The 16327-nt window shown below is 37.1% G+C and overlaps 3 protein-coding genes across 4 annotated transcripts in view; all 3 read right to left on the reverse strand.

The window, feature by feature from the left end:
- LOC126739056 (uncharacterized) overlaps positions 1–16327 on the reverse strand; it is a 782471-nt gene that overhangs the window by 383747 nt on the left and 382397 nt on the right. The window lies entirely within an intron of this gene.
- Positions 50–1740, reverse strand: LOC126739045 (sensory neuron membrane protein 2-like). Its single transcript, XM_050444564.1, has 2 exons — positions 1486–1740; positions 50–1431 (listed from the first exon to the last, which is right to left on the reverse strand). Exon 2 carries the CDS (start codon positions 1325–1327, stop codon positions 65–67), a length of 1263 nt encoding a protein of 420 aa, XP_050300521.1. The 5' UTR covers positions 1328–1431; positions 1486–1740; the 3' UTR covers positions 50–64.
- LOC126739046 (sensory neuron membrane protein 2-like) lies at positions 9070–10654 on the reverse strand. Its single transcript, XM_050444565.1, has one exon. The coding sequence runs from the start codon at positions 10608–10610 to the stop codon at positions 9099–9101; it is 1512 nt and encodes a 503-aa protein (XP_050300522.1). The 5' UTR covers positions 10611–10654; the 3' UTR covers positions 9070–9098.

Raw genomic sequence — 16327 nt, forward strand, 5'->3', positions numbered from 1 at the left:
AGCTACAAATACAACTACTTGTTGTATAAGCTCGACAATTAAATAACTGTTAAATTTGTTTTGTTCATTTATATTTACGGCCCCTATATTTGCGACGAAGAATCAACAATATGATACATATCACGAACCCCAAAAAGGTTAGGACGCACCCGACGATACTTATGTAATACACCAAATTTATAGTCTCATATACAAGATACCTTAACATATGAACGTCTGATTCTGGCAACGTGAATCCCACTTCAATCCAGAACATTGGCACGATAACTTCGTCGACGTTTTTTAAAACGGTGATGTGTTTAACTGGATGAAGAACGGTGCTCAACTGGATCCTCATAGAAACTTCGAAGGGAATGCCGCTAATTGGCTCAACGGTGATTTCCGATTCGTGGTGTTCTGGATCTGGACTCAACCCTTCAATTTTATAAAAGTAACTATCCTCTGCATACAAGAAATGTGGATATGAAAGGAGTAAAAGTGCGTTCTTGCAGGGAGACAAATCTATAGCTCCTTTGGGCATACACCCTTTACTATCTACAAAACTTTTTGTCGCGTTACGTCTGGAGCAAAAACATTCATTTTCTGGAAAGCTACTGTCAAAATTCTCCTGGCTTGCTTTAAACGTATAACCTGGCATGGTTTCAATATATTTTTTATTAAAGTAAATAAACTTTATAGGCCTGCAAATACTGGAAATATAATACTCGTATATTTTTGCCCTATCTACGTGTAAGGGAAACATTCCATCTACAATCCCACGGATTTCATTACACTTATACTCGTTCTCTTTCCATACTTTTCTTGGTTTTGGCTTCTCGTTAATTTTACTAACTTCGATTCTGTTAAATAATCGAAAGGATATGGCGCCACTGGGGTCTATTTGAAAGGAGTCTGATTTTCTCACCGAGGGTTCGAGAATTTTACAAATTCGGTTGGCCGCATGGTATGTTCGATTCTCACAAAAGACAATTCCATCAAAGAAAAGATTCTTTACGGTAGAATTAAATGCGATATTAGCATTTTCATGAAATGCTTTTTTCACTCCTTCATTAATCATGAATGCCCTATCCATACTGTCTGATTCAGTGCCCTGCTGTAACATTGGTTCAATTTGATACAAGAAATTCAATAAAAGTGTATTGATTGGAAATATTTGGTCTTTTTCAGTTAAAGGTAAAGAAGCCTCACTATCAAAATGAAAAGTTTTAAACTTTTTATCGTTTTTCACCTCTTCAATAAGCTTGTAAATATATGGTCCCTGTTCTTTAATTTTAACATGTTCTTTTCTATAAACACCTTCAGGATTTTCAATGGTGAATACATACATTTTATGAATTAATGGAGTAGGCACTTGATCATCTGCATTCTTTTCGCCAGACACTCTCCTCGCTTTTGCTTCTTCAATCTTATGATCCAATATTGTAGGGAATCCTACGAGTGCAAAAATCAGTATAGATATAAACAACAGTAAGTTTACTATTGCACAGATGATCAAAGTGATTCTGGTACATCGGGCTTTCAAACATTTCTTGCACTTGTCTGAAAGCCTTTTTCGAGTGGAAGCGCTGCTAATACTAGAAGTACCGGAAAAACCTGATGTTATCGAACTGCTACTTCTGGGGAAGACATTGGTGAAGTCCGAATAAGATGTGTATTTGTTGAACATTAAAATTATACTTAAAAAAAATAGACTTGTTAATTTTTCAAGTTGATGATAACCTTTGTGTGACATTTACGGTGTCTTCTCTCGAATGGCATGTTCATAAAAATATAAATTATTGACACATGCTTTTTGATCATCAGGACTGAAAGCAAACTATTTATAATTGATATCATTGAGAGAGAGTGTCATGGTTTTATGTCCGAAAGCAGAAAAAATACCTTATCTTAAAATTCTGTTTTTCTGACGTAATATGACTCACTGAAATCAAACGTCATTTAGTTGTGTTTCTCTATGATTCTCCATCAAACAACTCATGAACTCTTGGATTGAGACTTGGATTTCGATTCGTGGTATATTTGATCAGCAAGTACGAAGTGAAAAAAAGCGTCAATTGGTTGCATCGATAGCTGCATCTAGATAGCAGCCAAGGAAATTTAAAGCTGCTGGTTAGACGAGGCAGTTTAAGTAGAGATCCCCTTCATCTCCTTGTTCTTTTCCACTATTTTCTTTTATAAACGTTATTAGCTCCTCTTGTTTTCTTTTATTTTGTTCTAGTTTTACTTCTGAATTTTTTGTATACCCTATAACTCTTAATAAAAGCTGTGAAGTATCAATTTAGCGATCTTGTTCTGTCTCTATTATTTATCTCTCTCCTCAATTTATTGATTTGCTGGGCTAGGTTAGTAAAAGCAATAAAAACACTGGCACAGCTTTATTTTACGAATTACACATACAAAATATACTCAGTTGCACACGCGTCATTTCATTTTTACTTTAGAAAATGGTCACTTCCAGCGAACCCACGGAATTGCCGATGTCAGCATTGTCCCACGACCATGAATATCGCAAATTATAAATATATGTACTTTTGTGTTTTACCTCATTCTTACTTGTTCTGTCAATAGTAACGTAAATCCGTATCTGTAATTTTTCTTAAATAAAATTTGTTTTTAAAAAGAAGTTTTGCCGATCCCTTTATCTAACTCGCACCATAAGAGCGATTTTGACTATATTTAAAAGTGATATATTATTTTATTGTGATATATTTGCTTAATTAAATGCAGTTAATCATTAAAATGTATGATATTATAAAGATTCTTTATAATAACATACATTTTTTTGATTCTCCGATATTCTAATAAATAAATAAAAATGCGTAATAAAAATTCTAGTCTTCCTCCACTTGGTTATTAAACATAATTTTGAATCTGTTATTATTTTTGAACACAGCGGTGTCCATTATCAGAGGATACTAAAAGGAAAATGCTCTTCATATTTTTTTTTATCTGGTACTGATCCATTGCTTTCATTTACAATGTGCTAATCATTATGTTGACCGCAATTTATTATATTTTCCATGAACCTTTTACTTTCCTATTGCTTCCACTAAAACTGTTTGTAACACATTTTGGTGTTTTTAGGACTTCTTGACATAGATGTCACCTAAATTTAAGTTTAGTATTTTCTTTAACACACTATTCACTCTAATTATTGACCTCTTTTTTCATCTTTTTCAATAATAGAATGTAAATACAAAAATAAATAAATAAAAGGTTCTTTGACATACACGTTTGGCGAGTTGAATCTTACGGATTAAGTTTTAATGTATTAGACCTAATAGATAGATAGTAGACAGAGAACGACTGCATCGGTAACCTCTCACCGATAGCGACGCCGATTCTCCGTACCGCTCGCAATGTGAATTTAATTTCGGCTTGTTCGCAGTGATGTAGCAAGCGCTTGGAGATGGGTAGGTTAGCCTCGAATCAAGTATTGGAATTTTACGCGCACACGAAAGATAAAAATTGTAATGGTGTTTACTGGCGCTTACTAATTTTTTTCTATCCCCTCTCGATCTTTTGGGTTATTTATAAAATTTGTAGTTAGTTATCCAACCGTTATCTCGGGCGCCACCCTCAAGTTTAATGTGGATGAGGGACCACGGCCTATCGCGTAGCCTTTAGACAGTGGAGAAAGTAATCCAGGTCTTCTGTGTGAGTAAAACAATAGGCAACATTATAACAAAATCACATTTATTCATCCCCAAAACCCAACATGTCATCTCTTTGCTAACACTTCTCAATAAGCCTTACATACGGCCAAATTCAATACGGTACGGTGCGGGAAGAGGAGGGGTGCAATGAAGAGAACCCATGTCGGTAAGCAAAATGTAAAAGCGGTACGGTAATTTATGGCAGTGAATAAACGGATCAGATACAGCCCAGAGAAAATAAAGTCTGAAACGATCGGTATTAATCGGAATGGTAAGCGGTAAGTCACACACAGGATAATTAAGCAGTCTAATATAAATGCGGTCGCTCGTAACCTTAGCCAACTCTGTTTAAAATGTCGGTAGACGCGGTCTTAATTATGTAGGTAGAAGATGGCAATGCCGTCAGGTTGGAAATAATAGGATAATATCCAATGCAGGGTGATACCTCGTAACGATCCGACACGTAGCCCCCTAGCACTTTTTAAGGAATACACAGTGTTACCCCGTAACGGTCCGGCACGCAACCCATGTTGACTTTGATTAAGCATATGGGAGAGGGATTCAGAAATGTACAAAACCAGAGGGGACTCAGGGAATCTCCCTGGAAAAGGCCATGTTGTATAAATTGTCGAAACAGTGGGCTGTCAAGGCAGTTGTGCATATAGGTCTCTTGATGGACCCGTCATGTCCCACCGGGGTTTACCAGAGCACAACGGCCTTGGAAAAACCGATAAGGCTCTCTGGTCTAAAGGACTTAAAGCCACTCGGTACACTGAAAGTGTTACCCAAGTATTTGAACCTGGCGCGCGTGAGTGCTGGGCACTCCCCGACTACATGGTCAACGGTTTCATCCTCCTCACAGCACCATCGGCATTCCAGGTTGTCCGCAATACCGATAGTATAATGATGGCTTCTTAAGTGCCAGTGACCGGTTCAAAGACCTGTCACTAGCCGAATTTCGCGTCTTTTTAGGCGTATTAGATTTTTGGTGAGACAGGCAGAGGGCCCACCTATGTGCGCTCTGGCCTGTCTCATACTAGGGTCCATCTTCGGTGGGTTCACTTGTTCAGCAGATCCTTCATTGATGCTACCGCAATGCATTTGGCGATACCAACTATAGGTTCCGGCCCCATCGGCACATTCGCGGATCCCAGTCTGGCAAGAGAGTCCGCGTCCTCATTTCCTGCATGGCCTATGTGGTATCCAGACGAGCTGGACCCTGCAGCCAACCTGTACCACTTTTTTTAGGACTTATGCACTCTAGTACAAGCTTGGAGCTTACCTTTGCGGTCGTGATAGCCTTAATGGCAGCTCTGCTGTCCGAGCATATTGATGCTCGGACGCTGTGTGATTTTCTGTCCGCATTTTAATACAGCGAATACTTCGGCCTGGAAGACAGTGGCGTGCTCCCCCAGCGAGTATGCCCTACTGGTATGTGGGATCCCACCACAAAGCCCTGGTCCAGCTCTGTTATTCATTCTAGAGCTATCTGTGTACCAGATGGTTCCCCTATTTAGCAATGCAGGTCTGTTGGAATGCTGCCACTCTTCTCTGCCTGCAATGTGCATAACGAATCCCTCGCAGTCCACAGTCACTGGAGCCATGCAGTCACTGCCCATCAGAAGGAGAGGACATTCCTGTATAGCCTGTGACCAAAGACCATGTTGTATTTTAATGAACCTATTAAAATATAAAATAAATAATATTAAAATCGCTAAAGTTTCATTTCTGCAGTTAAGATTTAACTGTGTGGAACAGTTAAATCCAATCCAGAAACCCATCATATGTTTTAATAAATTGATAAGCAATGGAGCGACTTTATAAATCTCAAGGACCTTAAGCAGCCAAGTGTGTGGAAGGGTATCGAAAGCCTTACGATAATCTATAAAGGCAGTGTATAAGTTTCTCTGCTTCTGTATTGCTTGTTCTATAACTACAGTGTCTATAAGTAATTGTTCTTTACATCCTTGAGACCTCTTAATGCAGCCCTTTTGTTTTAGAGCGATAATTCCGTGGTCTTCGCAGTGCTTATAAATTATTTTTGAAATGCATGCTGTAAGCAGTTTATAGATTGAAGGCAGGCAGGTGATTGAGGCCTATATTTTGCAGGATTTTCGGTATCGTTATCTTTTAACAGCAAATATGTTAGTCCTTGCGCAATGTAAGTTGGTATTGTGGTTGGTTCCTGCAAAAATCTGTTGAAATGACGAGCTAAATGTGTATTAGTGCATTTAAACCGTTTGTACCAAAAGTTATGAATTCGGTCGTTACCAGCTGCTTTCCAGTAAAAGGAATTCTCCACTATTTGCCTCAACAGCTCAGGAGATATTTTGTCAATCTCTTTTTGTATCCAGGGTGCTGCGACATTATGAGTTGTAGGTACGGACCAGATTGACTCCCAAAACACCCTGACTTGTCATTTAGATGGTGGTTTACTGCTGTCGTTATTGGTGACAATTCTAAGCCTCTGATAATACTGTTTCTCGTTGTTCTGAAACAGCCTATTGAATGTTTTCCTAAGGTTAGATTCTTTATATTTTCGAAGTCGTTGTGCAGCAACGCTTAGTTTTTGTTTGAGAGTGTCTAAAACTTCTGCTATATTATGATTGGTAGGGTTATATATGGCATGGGTTTGGTTTTACCGCATAACACTCTCGACTTGCTTGGGTAACTTACTGTTTCTTTGTCCTTGAATGTAGGCGGTGAGTTGGCCAATAACTTTTCTAAGTTCGGTTATTTTGTTGTTTAATCGTCTTTTCCAAGGTCGGATATGTTCTGTTGTGTAGTTGTATCCAAGTGGTTTTGAACGTCCAAATTATTCATTCTGATAGCGGTTACAGCTGCTGCATACAGAGCAGTATGCAGCTCATTAAAGGTGTTGATGATGTTTTTCCAGATATTATGGAAGAATTGCCGTATGTAATAAGTTTACCACGATAGCAAGTTGCCTCCTGCATTTTTGGTAAGGAATAACTGGTCGCTTTGTAGGGTCCATACCTGAAAATTCTATCAAAGCTCCAATGAAAGAACTTTTTACTTTCTCCAACTGAGTATTATCACCGGAGTCTTGGTTTTGTACTATTTGATCCGGTGATGGTGGAGTACCTGAATCTGGTTGCGCGGCTCCTGCTAGTATTGCTGCTTGAATATTATGATCTTCCCGAGGCTCAATAGGATGGGAGGCCTCGTTCTTAAGTGCCTCCAGCAGCTCCCTTGATAGGCGCCCATTATTGATTTTTACTCGCTTTTGATCGATTAACCTTTGCTCAGATAAGTGTGCGAGATCTGGGTGTATTTCGGCAAAAGCACGTTGTAGTAACGGTCTTATTCCTACAGAAATCGTTTCTCCTTCGGCAATTTTGTGGTAGCAGCGCATGAGATTTGTGTTCATTTGGTCAATCCACTGCATACGCTGCTGGGGTTTTCCTGCTTTGGTCGTTAGTGGCTGATTTGTCACCAAAACACGGTTAGCAGGTTGAGCGACATGTTCTTCGGTGCTCACGTGTGCAAGTAGGTCATTTTTGTAGCGGGGTCGTCAAAGGGTTGGTCGAGCGTAGGGTTTTCGCACCCTCCTCGACCGTTACAGTGCTCGTCCGAGGCTGTGTTCTGTATTCTTGGAACCATAATTCACGTGTAGCAGGGGGTTAGCCTGAAACACAGTATTCTCTCTATCGCGTCATCCTCACCCTTTGCCATCCACCGGGTTGGGTTACCCGGGCTCAGGCTCCGGGACAGTTTCCAGGGCTCACCAGCTTGAAGGTGCGATTAGGAATATTATTATTATTATTATTATTATTATTATTATTATTATTATTATTATTATTATTATTATAGATTTTTGCCTTGCGGCAATCACACTCCCGTTTTACGGGGAACATTCACTTATCCCAGATATCTAAGATATCAAAAGGATTAAGCTCTGAGGGGACCCTTTCCAGGTTGTCGGGCCTTGGATGGTGTTCGATCGATCTTCTGTACCCATGAACTTTCTGACGACCCGTGCTGTTCCCAGTAGCACCGCTTTTTGCATGTTTTTGTAGTGGTGCTCACTTAGTCCCAGTTGTTTGAGGTTCTCTACAAGGGTTTTTGGTATAAGTCCAGTTGACGAGATTATTATCGGAATTGTTTGAACATGCTCCATCTCCCATTGCCGTCTGATTTGCCCTTAAAGATCTCGATGTTTGATGATGTTTTCGTTGTATTTTCCTTGGAGGTTATTGTTATTAGGTATAGCAACGTCAATCAGCGTGGTTCTCCTTAGTCGCTTATCCACCAGGATAAGATCTGGTCTATTGTTGACAGTTCTTTGGTCGGTGAGAACAGTTCGGTCCCAGTACAATTTATACTCGCCATTTTCAAGAACTGGCTCTGGAGTATAATTGTAATATGGAACTTTGTCCGTCCTTAAGAGGTTCAGTTTAACTGCAAGTTCTTGGTGCAGTATTTTTCCCACGCAGTCATGACTTGCCTTATACTTAGTTTGGGCAAACATTTGACATCCTCCCGTTATGTGTTGGTTGGATTCTGTCACTTAGCATCCATATCGACATTTGTCACTCTGTACTGAAGGATCCGAAATAATGCACTTCAAGTAGTTTCTAGTTGGAATAACTTGGTCTCGTATGGCCAAGAGGAAACCTTCCGTTTCGGGAAGCAGTTGTCCTGAAGTTAACCACTAGTTCGATGCGTTGGTGTCGACATGTCCCTGGCTAACCTCGTTGACGTGTCTCCCGTGCAGTGGTTTTTGTGCCCATGATCGATGTTTTTTTCATCAGTGACGCGGTGACTTTCGATTTTGCGATTCTTCAGTTTCAGAGGTGTAGAGTCAACGACCTCGCATATAGCACGGTGCAGAGCGGACGATCTAGCCGTTTCATGAAAGAAATTTCTCAGAACTGAAATTTGTCGGTCTAACTGTTTGCCAATGTCTGCCAATCCTCTACCTCCCTGATGTCTTGGTAGCGTAGTTCTTTCTAAGGCACTTCGAGGGTGGTGTTTTTGAGCCTTAGTCAATAATGTTCGTGCCTTCTGTTGCAAGTTCTGGATGTCCGTCTTGCTCCATCCCATAATTCCAAAGGAATATGTTAGTGCTGTACAGGCGTACGTATTCAACTCCTTAAATAGATTCTTACTGTTAAGGCTCGTTTTCACTATTTACTTTATTATTATTATTATTATTATTATTATTATTATTATTATTATTATTATTATATGCTTTACCAGTTTCTCTTGTATTCTTCTATCCTCTTCTCGTACTATTTCTGATTTTGCCTATATCCTCAATAACTCCCTCACAGCTCTTGCCAAGTAAGCGATCTTGTCTTCTTCTGTATTATTTAGCTGTAATAAAAGCAACTTTAAGAGTAACAGGAACTAGAATTGTATGAACCTAAGAAAGCAATTGATATTCCAATAGTTTTTAATACCTTTATTGATAACAGCTTAACTTATTGCTAAAGCTAATAAAATTATAAAGGCCGATAGACTTAATATCCCAAATACTAGTTTCATATACTTAATAGCGTTCACCTTATGACAAATCTCATTGTCTAATTCTTTAAGGGCCGAATCTGGCAGCTTATACTCTGTCTCGTACCAAAGTAGCGGTATAACAGCTTTACTAACATGTTGCAATGTATTTACACAACTTATTGATCGTAAAGGTACGTTTTGTTGAAATGATAATCTAGAATGCAGCAGAATTCCGCTTGTTGGTTCCACAATGGCAAATGACTCGTGAATTCTTGGATCTGGATTTAGCCCATTAACCCATCCGTGGTAAATTTCATTGGCATGTAAGAAATGAGGAAAAGACATTATCATAGTTTTATGGACACAATTGGTGACATCAATGGCTCCATCTGGATAGCAGCCAAGTGAATTTAGAAAGTTTCCAGTAGCATTACCTGGGATACAGTAGCATCTATTTTCCGATATGCTACCATGAAAACTATTTGCTAAAGCGACGAACCTATACGCCCGAACGTTTCCTCTGTACTCAATGGCATTATACGCAAACTTCATTTGCCTACATAAAAACCAAATGTACCATTCATAAATTTTTGCTTTGAGACGCTTTGGAAAATTGCCACCAATGATTCCACGTATCTCGTTACATTTATACTCGTTTCTTCTCCATATTTCCGTGGCTTCATAATATTCTATAACATCAACTATTCTTTTCATATGAAAATGAAAATATGGTATTGAGAATCTTTTCTTTTCTGATCCATAATTCATTAACCCCCAAATTTCAGCAACTCTTTTACAAAAATCAGTGTAAAATACGTCATTGGGGTCAGTTGATGGAACGCAATAATTAATTCCGTGATGAAAAAATTCTTTAATTGTGGTAGTTAAAAATATATTTGCATTTTTATTAAATGCTTTCTCGTATATTTTGTTCTGAAGAATCATTGTATTCAATTCTGTTTGATTTAAAAGGGAATATATACTATGAAGAAATATAATATTTATTGGAAAAATTTTATCATCTTCAGTTAAAGGGCTTGATGCCACTGCATCGAATTTATTTACTTCACTCTTATAATTGCCTTTAATTTCCACTTCTACGTTATACACGTACGGTCCAATTTCTTCCAATTTGACTTGATAACCATTTCTAACCTGCTCTGGATTTGTTATATTGAAAAAGTAAAATCTGCAAACGGTTGTATTTATATATTTGGTTCTAATTTTTTCTTTAGTTTTCACTATTTTAGTGTCTAAATATTTGGGAAACCACAGGTAACCAATGAGGAGTATAATAATTAGCAGAAGAAAACTTATTAAAGCGAGCACCATTAGGAGTATTTTGCATTGTGTAGAGTAACGGGTTCTTTCGACTTTTGATTTTTTCCTGTTTCTTTGTTTTCTTTCTTTTGATGATTCTGTGCTTGAAGAACTGATTGTCTTTGCACTAACTGATCCATTATCGAAATTATCTTTTGACATGCTATTTAATTTTTTTAATGACAAGAAGAGGTTTGTGTTTAAGGTTGACATATGATGACGTACATTTAAGGCGGAATTTTCATTAGCATTCTCTCACTGTATTATTAAATTCGCGTAATACTGTGCGGCTTGAGAGTAAAACATCTAGTGAACTTAACTTCTTAGGTGACTTGAAGTTTGAAAACTACATTTTGGCTAGTGGAAAATCAAATAAATATAATGATATAAAAAGAGCCATCTTTAGCCTAATATAATTGGGGAAGGTTCTGATTATCTAAAAAATCAGTTAAAGGGCCACCTGCACTTGCAACTTCTATACAATTTCGGCATAACATTAATTTAAAATCGTCAAAATTAGAGTTACACTGGAATATGCGCAGTGAGGATTGGCATTATATACCGTAAACTAGGGCTACTTGCACACGTTTACAGCACATTTCCCAATGTACCCTCCCAATATACGTAAAATCAAAATTGTAACTTTACAACTTTGCAAAAATTACATTGTACCGAGTTATTCAAGAGCTACCCATGGCTGGTATAAAAATTGAAAGAATGCAGCCATTGATCCCAAAAAAAATTTGTTTGTGAGGTGTGCAAGTTACCCCATGGTTGGAGCGGAGCAACTTACACATCCATGAAAAAATGTTATAAAAACCTATAACAAGGGCCACCGTTACAACCAATTAAAAATATTTTTAAAGAAAAAATACTATATTGTCAAAATATATAAAACTTAAAAACAAATTCTGTACCTATAAATGCTTAGAAATATTAATAAGAAGTTATTGAAAAATAAACAAACTTTATCTAGCAAAACTTTGGTAAAATAAATCACATTCTTTGAAAAAATCACAAGTGTAATAAAAACAAAACATTGGCTAATTATTATTGTCAACTAGGAAGTCCTTGTCGGCATCACTGTCATCGACTGGAGATTCATTGTCTTCCGAATCCTCACACCATTCGCATTCAAAATAAGGGTCTTTGCTGTCTTTATTACAGGGTCCACAAATCCAAGCTCGACACTTCGTGCATTGTATCCAATTAATTTCGCCTATGTAGTATTTCCAATTAATCTTGCAGATACCACACTGGGAGTTATTAGTCTTCCTTTCTCTCTTGCTTTTCCTGGTAGGGAGTTGCATGGCAAAACGCTAGATGAAGACGGTCCTGATACTTCGGCTGTAGTTCGAAATTCCCCAGGAATGGTTATAGTACAGTCAATCTGTAATTAAAAAAGGCCAGAACTTTTAAAAACTATCCAAGTCGCTAATTTTTTAAGGGTCGATTGTATTCCCGAAGAAAAGCTTAAGTCCTCGGAATTGAGAGTCAACCCCCCCCCTTTTTTGGGAAACTCAAAAAGTTTTTCAAATCGATTTTGCGGCTAAACAGTGAGTCATGCAGAAAAACTTATTGAACATAAAATGTAGAGCTTTTTGTGCTCTACAATTCATCTCATGGGCCCAAAGCTGTAGAACCAAAATTCGAACAGTTAGAGGGCACCAAAGTCACCAAAAATTACTTTTTTCATTTTTTCACTGAGAAACAATTTTTTTTTACCATCGCAAGGATTGCAAAAATGTAGAGGACAAAAATACCTACAAAATGCATGTCTTACTTTTTTCTTTCGATTTACCGTTTTTGAGATATAATGCGTTTAATACCGAAATGTTTACTTTCGTGTATGTAGCTTGCCTCAGATGTTTGGCGAAAGCTGTTTTTCGTCGCCTAACGTTTGCGCATCATGAAATTAAAGTAGAACCTGAACAAAATTTCTGTTACCCTTCTTGACAAATTGAAAAAAGCCATGCAGATGGCGCTGTAAGTCCACGAAAATGAAATTTGCATAGATTAAATGTTCTTTAACTTGCACAAAATGAATAATTGAAGTGATTTAGTAGAAAGGGATAAGAGAAATTGGTACATGGTTTACAACAAAAGCAGAGGGCGTTGCAGTTGTGAAAGTGACGTGCCTCAATAATTATGGTTGCGTAATGCATGTAATTATAATTGATTACTGAATAATTGCATAGTACATACTGATAGCATTACTTTTGCAAAATTCCATTCCCCACTTTTTTACTGCTATTCCATCATTAACATATTACTATATATTTATTTGAACACTTACCTGAATGTGAAAATTTATCTTGAAACATCGTTTATGGTCGCCTGCGACCACTCGACACGACATTTCGTCCACGCATTGAATTTTTAAATTTTAAAGCATAACGAGAATACAGTGGGACAAGGTAGTTTACGAAAAATTTATTATACAATAAATAGTTCGAAAGCATACAAAATTTGTTTCAATTTTTTTTCGGTCTTCCTCTTCTTTTTGATTTCTTTTTTGGTGGTTCTTCAACTTCATCTAATTCTAAAGAGCAGTTGGAAGATGTATCCGACATTGATGTTCCTTCTTCGTCCATTGCATTTCGGTTCTCTGAGGGGCTTGGGTATTTTGGCTATTTGAAAACTTGTGAAGGTAAATCATCAACGTCATTCTCTTCCAAATATATTGGATCAACGTTGCGGCAAACGGCTGCCCCGCAGTCATTCGTCTTGCATCCACAAGAAATTGCTTTCAGTATCGATTCTGGCGCTGAATCTTTCGAATTCGCTGCCGGTTTCAGTCCTTGATTTGTCTTCTCCCACCCCCATTCCAGTGGATCCATAGTGTGGCCCAACCACGACTGCACCTGCAAGTAGGCTCTGCGACTGTGGAGGTTTGCCGCTTCGATGGATGGTGGTAGCGCACATAGATTTACCTTGCTCTTAGTTTTTGCCTGCACAAATTTCTTGTAGCGTAACTCTGACAGTTTATCTTTTTGAGTATTCCCAAGATACAGACCCACAAAAATTATTTGTCCTGCATTTTCTATGTCTCTCGGATGAACTTTTCGTTTCTTAAAAATTTCTGCATGTTCTCGCACTTCATCATTACTCTCAAGTAAATTCACGAGTTTCGCTTTTCCGATCGTGAATGGAGCTGACGTAGTATCGCATCCACTAAATGCATGAGCTAAAAGCACGTGTGGCCTAGCCGCGTTGTACTTGAAACTGCTGGGTCCATACAACCGCTCCGGGACTTTTCCTTTACTAGGCTTCAACAAAAAAGTTTGTTGGTCGACTGTAGCGTTAGCAGTGAGCAAAACCAGCAAGTCAATGTCCTCGCCAACGATAATTGTGCACTCATGCGTAGCAGAATGATCAAGAGCACTTTGAACAATCGAACAGTCCGCATCCTCTAAAGCCTGCATTGATTCGAACCCTGATTCAGTTAGTTTATCCAATAACATGAGAATAAACCGGTCCTTGTTTCGGTCGTTTAACAGAAAGGTTTTTTGTAGTGTTGGGCGATATATCGATAACCGCGATATTTCACCGGTGAATCGAAAATCACTGCCGCTACCGGTGATTGACTTTTTGCAAATACGGTGATCAGTGATCGAAGCGAATACTGCAATCGACACGACACGCATTGGATGACCGCGCTCGAAATATGATATACATTATTATTTAAAATAAAAAATAATATGTGAAGGAAAACAGTGATTTAGCAGATATGGTATTTATATCGGTTATATTGTTTAGACGTGGCGGGCACTGCCAAGTCAAAGAGAACATACACAAACGCTCGACTAATACCGACAAAGGGCGCCGCTTTTTTCTGCGAATGTTATGTTGTCGTTTTTTTTTCTTTCGGCAGTCGGCGTAATAGGCCAGAAATGTTAAAGTAAATTTGGTCAACACAGATAGAATAAAATAAAAGCTTTTAATTTTAGTTTATCTCTGCTGTTTGCGTCGTAAACAAATAGGGAAGCGTGTATTTTTATAATTTTTCCTGTAAATTTTTTAATTTTATTGAATTTAGAATTTAGTTAGTTCAGTACCGGTTTCTGTTATCGTAAGAATAATAGTGTATAGGTAAGTAAAGTAGGGTCTAAGTGAATTTTAAATAAAAATATTTAGTTGTTTTAGTTCGGATTTGCTTTATAAATGGTAATATGCAAATTAAATTTTTTAATCTTTTAAATATTATTTAAATTAATACATAATATGAATGAATTAATAAACGGAATAATGACTGTAGAAAGATAAAAAATCCACATTAAAGTATTTTACAAGCTTTTATTTGAATGTACTATAAAAAGAATAAAATAATTAAAATAAACTTTTCCCTTAAAACTTTTATCATCAACTTTAACGTCACTGCACAATTTAAATGATATATAAGCTTGTCTTAAGCTTGATTTACCTGTGTGGATGAAGAAATAAATTATAACTTGATCTGATTAATTTTAATTTTAAAAATTTTGCAACTAAGTAAATTGTGTAGTGACATTATAAGTTGATAGTAATAGTTTTAAGGGAAAAGTTAATTTTATTCTTTTTAATACATTTAAATAAAAGCTTGTATTTAAAAAAGTTTTTTTAATTCTAATTTATTTCGTTTATTTTCAGTTTGTAACATGTCCAAAAAAGCGAAAACTAGTGAAATCTGGAATTTTTTTATGCCTGTTGAAGGTGACAATTATTATGCAACATGTAATATGTGCAAGAAAAGACTTTCCTATAAAACGACCAACTCAAATCTAAGAAAACACATTACCTCTAATCATCCCTCAGTTTCTTTAACTACATTAAATCCCGGCAAAGCTGGTGACATAAACACTAAAAATCCTATCAGCAGTGAAAATACAGCTAGTGCCAGTACCAATAACACACCATCACAGTTTGTCGTTCCATCAACTTTTGGCACATCAGTGACATCGCTTGCAATGATAAAATCGAGTACTCAACAAAAAGTTACACATACTTGCCAAAAAGAATCGGAAAATCAACGGTGAACGAAATAAACGAAAAATTTTTGCAGTTGTTCTTCAAAGATTTTCAGAGCTTCAGAATTGTAGAGGACACAGGGTTTAGAGATTTTTATTCACGCACTAAATCCCTCATATGAACTTCCTAATAGGAACAAAATTTCCAGTACACTAATCCCTGCACGATATGTGGAGTGACTTAACGATTGTCGGCAATTGGTAAATAGTAGTGTTAAAAAAATATGTTTAACAACTGATTGCTGGACTTCAGTCAATACGGAAAGTTTCATTGCACTCACTGGTCATTTTATTGATGACAATTTCCAATTAAGATCTTTGCTGCTTGAATGCTCAGCCATGAAAGGTCATCATACTGGCCAAAATTTAGCTGCAACAATAAACTGAATTGTATCAGATTAGAACCTGTTAGATAAAATAATTTTGGTAGTTTCTGATAACGCCTCCAATATTAAAAACGCCATAATTAAGGAATTAGGGTGGAAACATTTTGGATGTTTTGCCCACACATTAAATTTGATAGTTAAAGATTCTTTGTCTGAGCCCAATATTGTTGATCTTCTTACTAAAGTTAGAACAATTGTTGGACATTTTAGGCGAAGCTATATAGCTACACAAAAGCTAACAGAATATCAAAAGCAAATTAATCCATCTGCTGAACCACTAAAATTAATTCAGGACGTAGCCACTAGGTGGAATTCTATATTTTACATGCTTGACCGCATTGTAACTTTAGAAAATGCTGTAAAAAGCACAATAGCAATTTTAGACCACGAAAATGTGCCTGTTTTAAGTCCTTCTGAATGGAATCTATGTAAGGAACTTTCTAAAGTATTGCGTCCATTTGAAAAAACAACACAAACAATAAGTGGA

Source organism: Anthonomus grandis, chromosome 8, assembly GCF_022605725.1.
Source record: "Anthonomus grandis grandis chromosome 8, icAntGran1.3, whole genome shotgun sequence".
NCBI lineage: Eukaryota > Metazoa > Arthropoda > Insecta > Coleoptera > Curculionidae > Anthonomus > Anthonomus grandis.

Excerpts from the sequence above, each read along its gene's own strand:
- LOC126739045 (XM_050444564.1), bottom strand. The coding sequence starts at position 1,327 with ATGTATGTATTCACCATTGAAAATCCTGAAGGTGTTTATAGAAAAGAA.
- LOC126739046 (XM_050444565.1), bottom strand. The coding sequence starts at position 10,610 with ATGTCAAAAGATAATTTCGATAATGGATCAGTTAGTGCAAAGACAATC.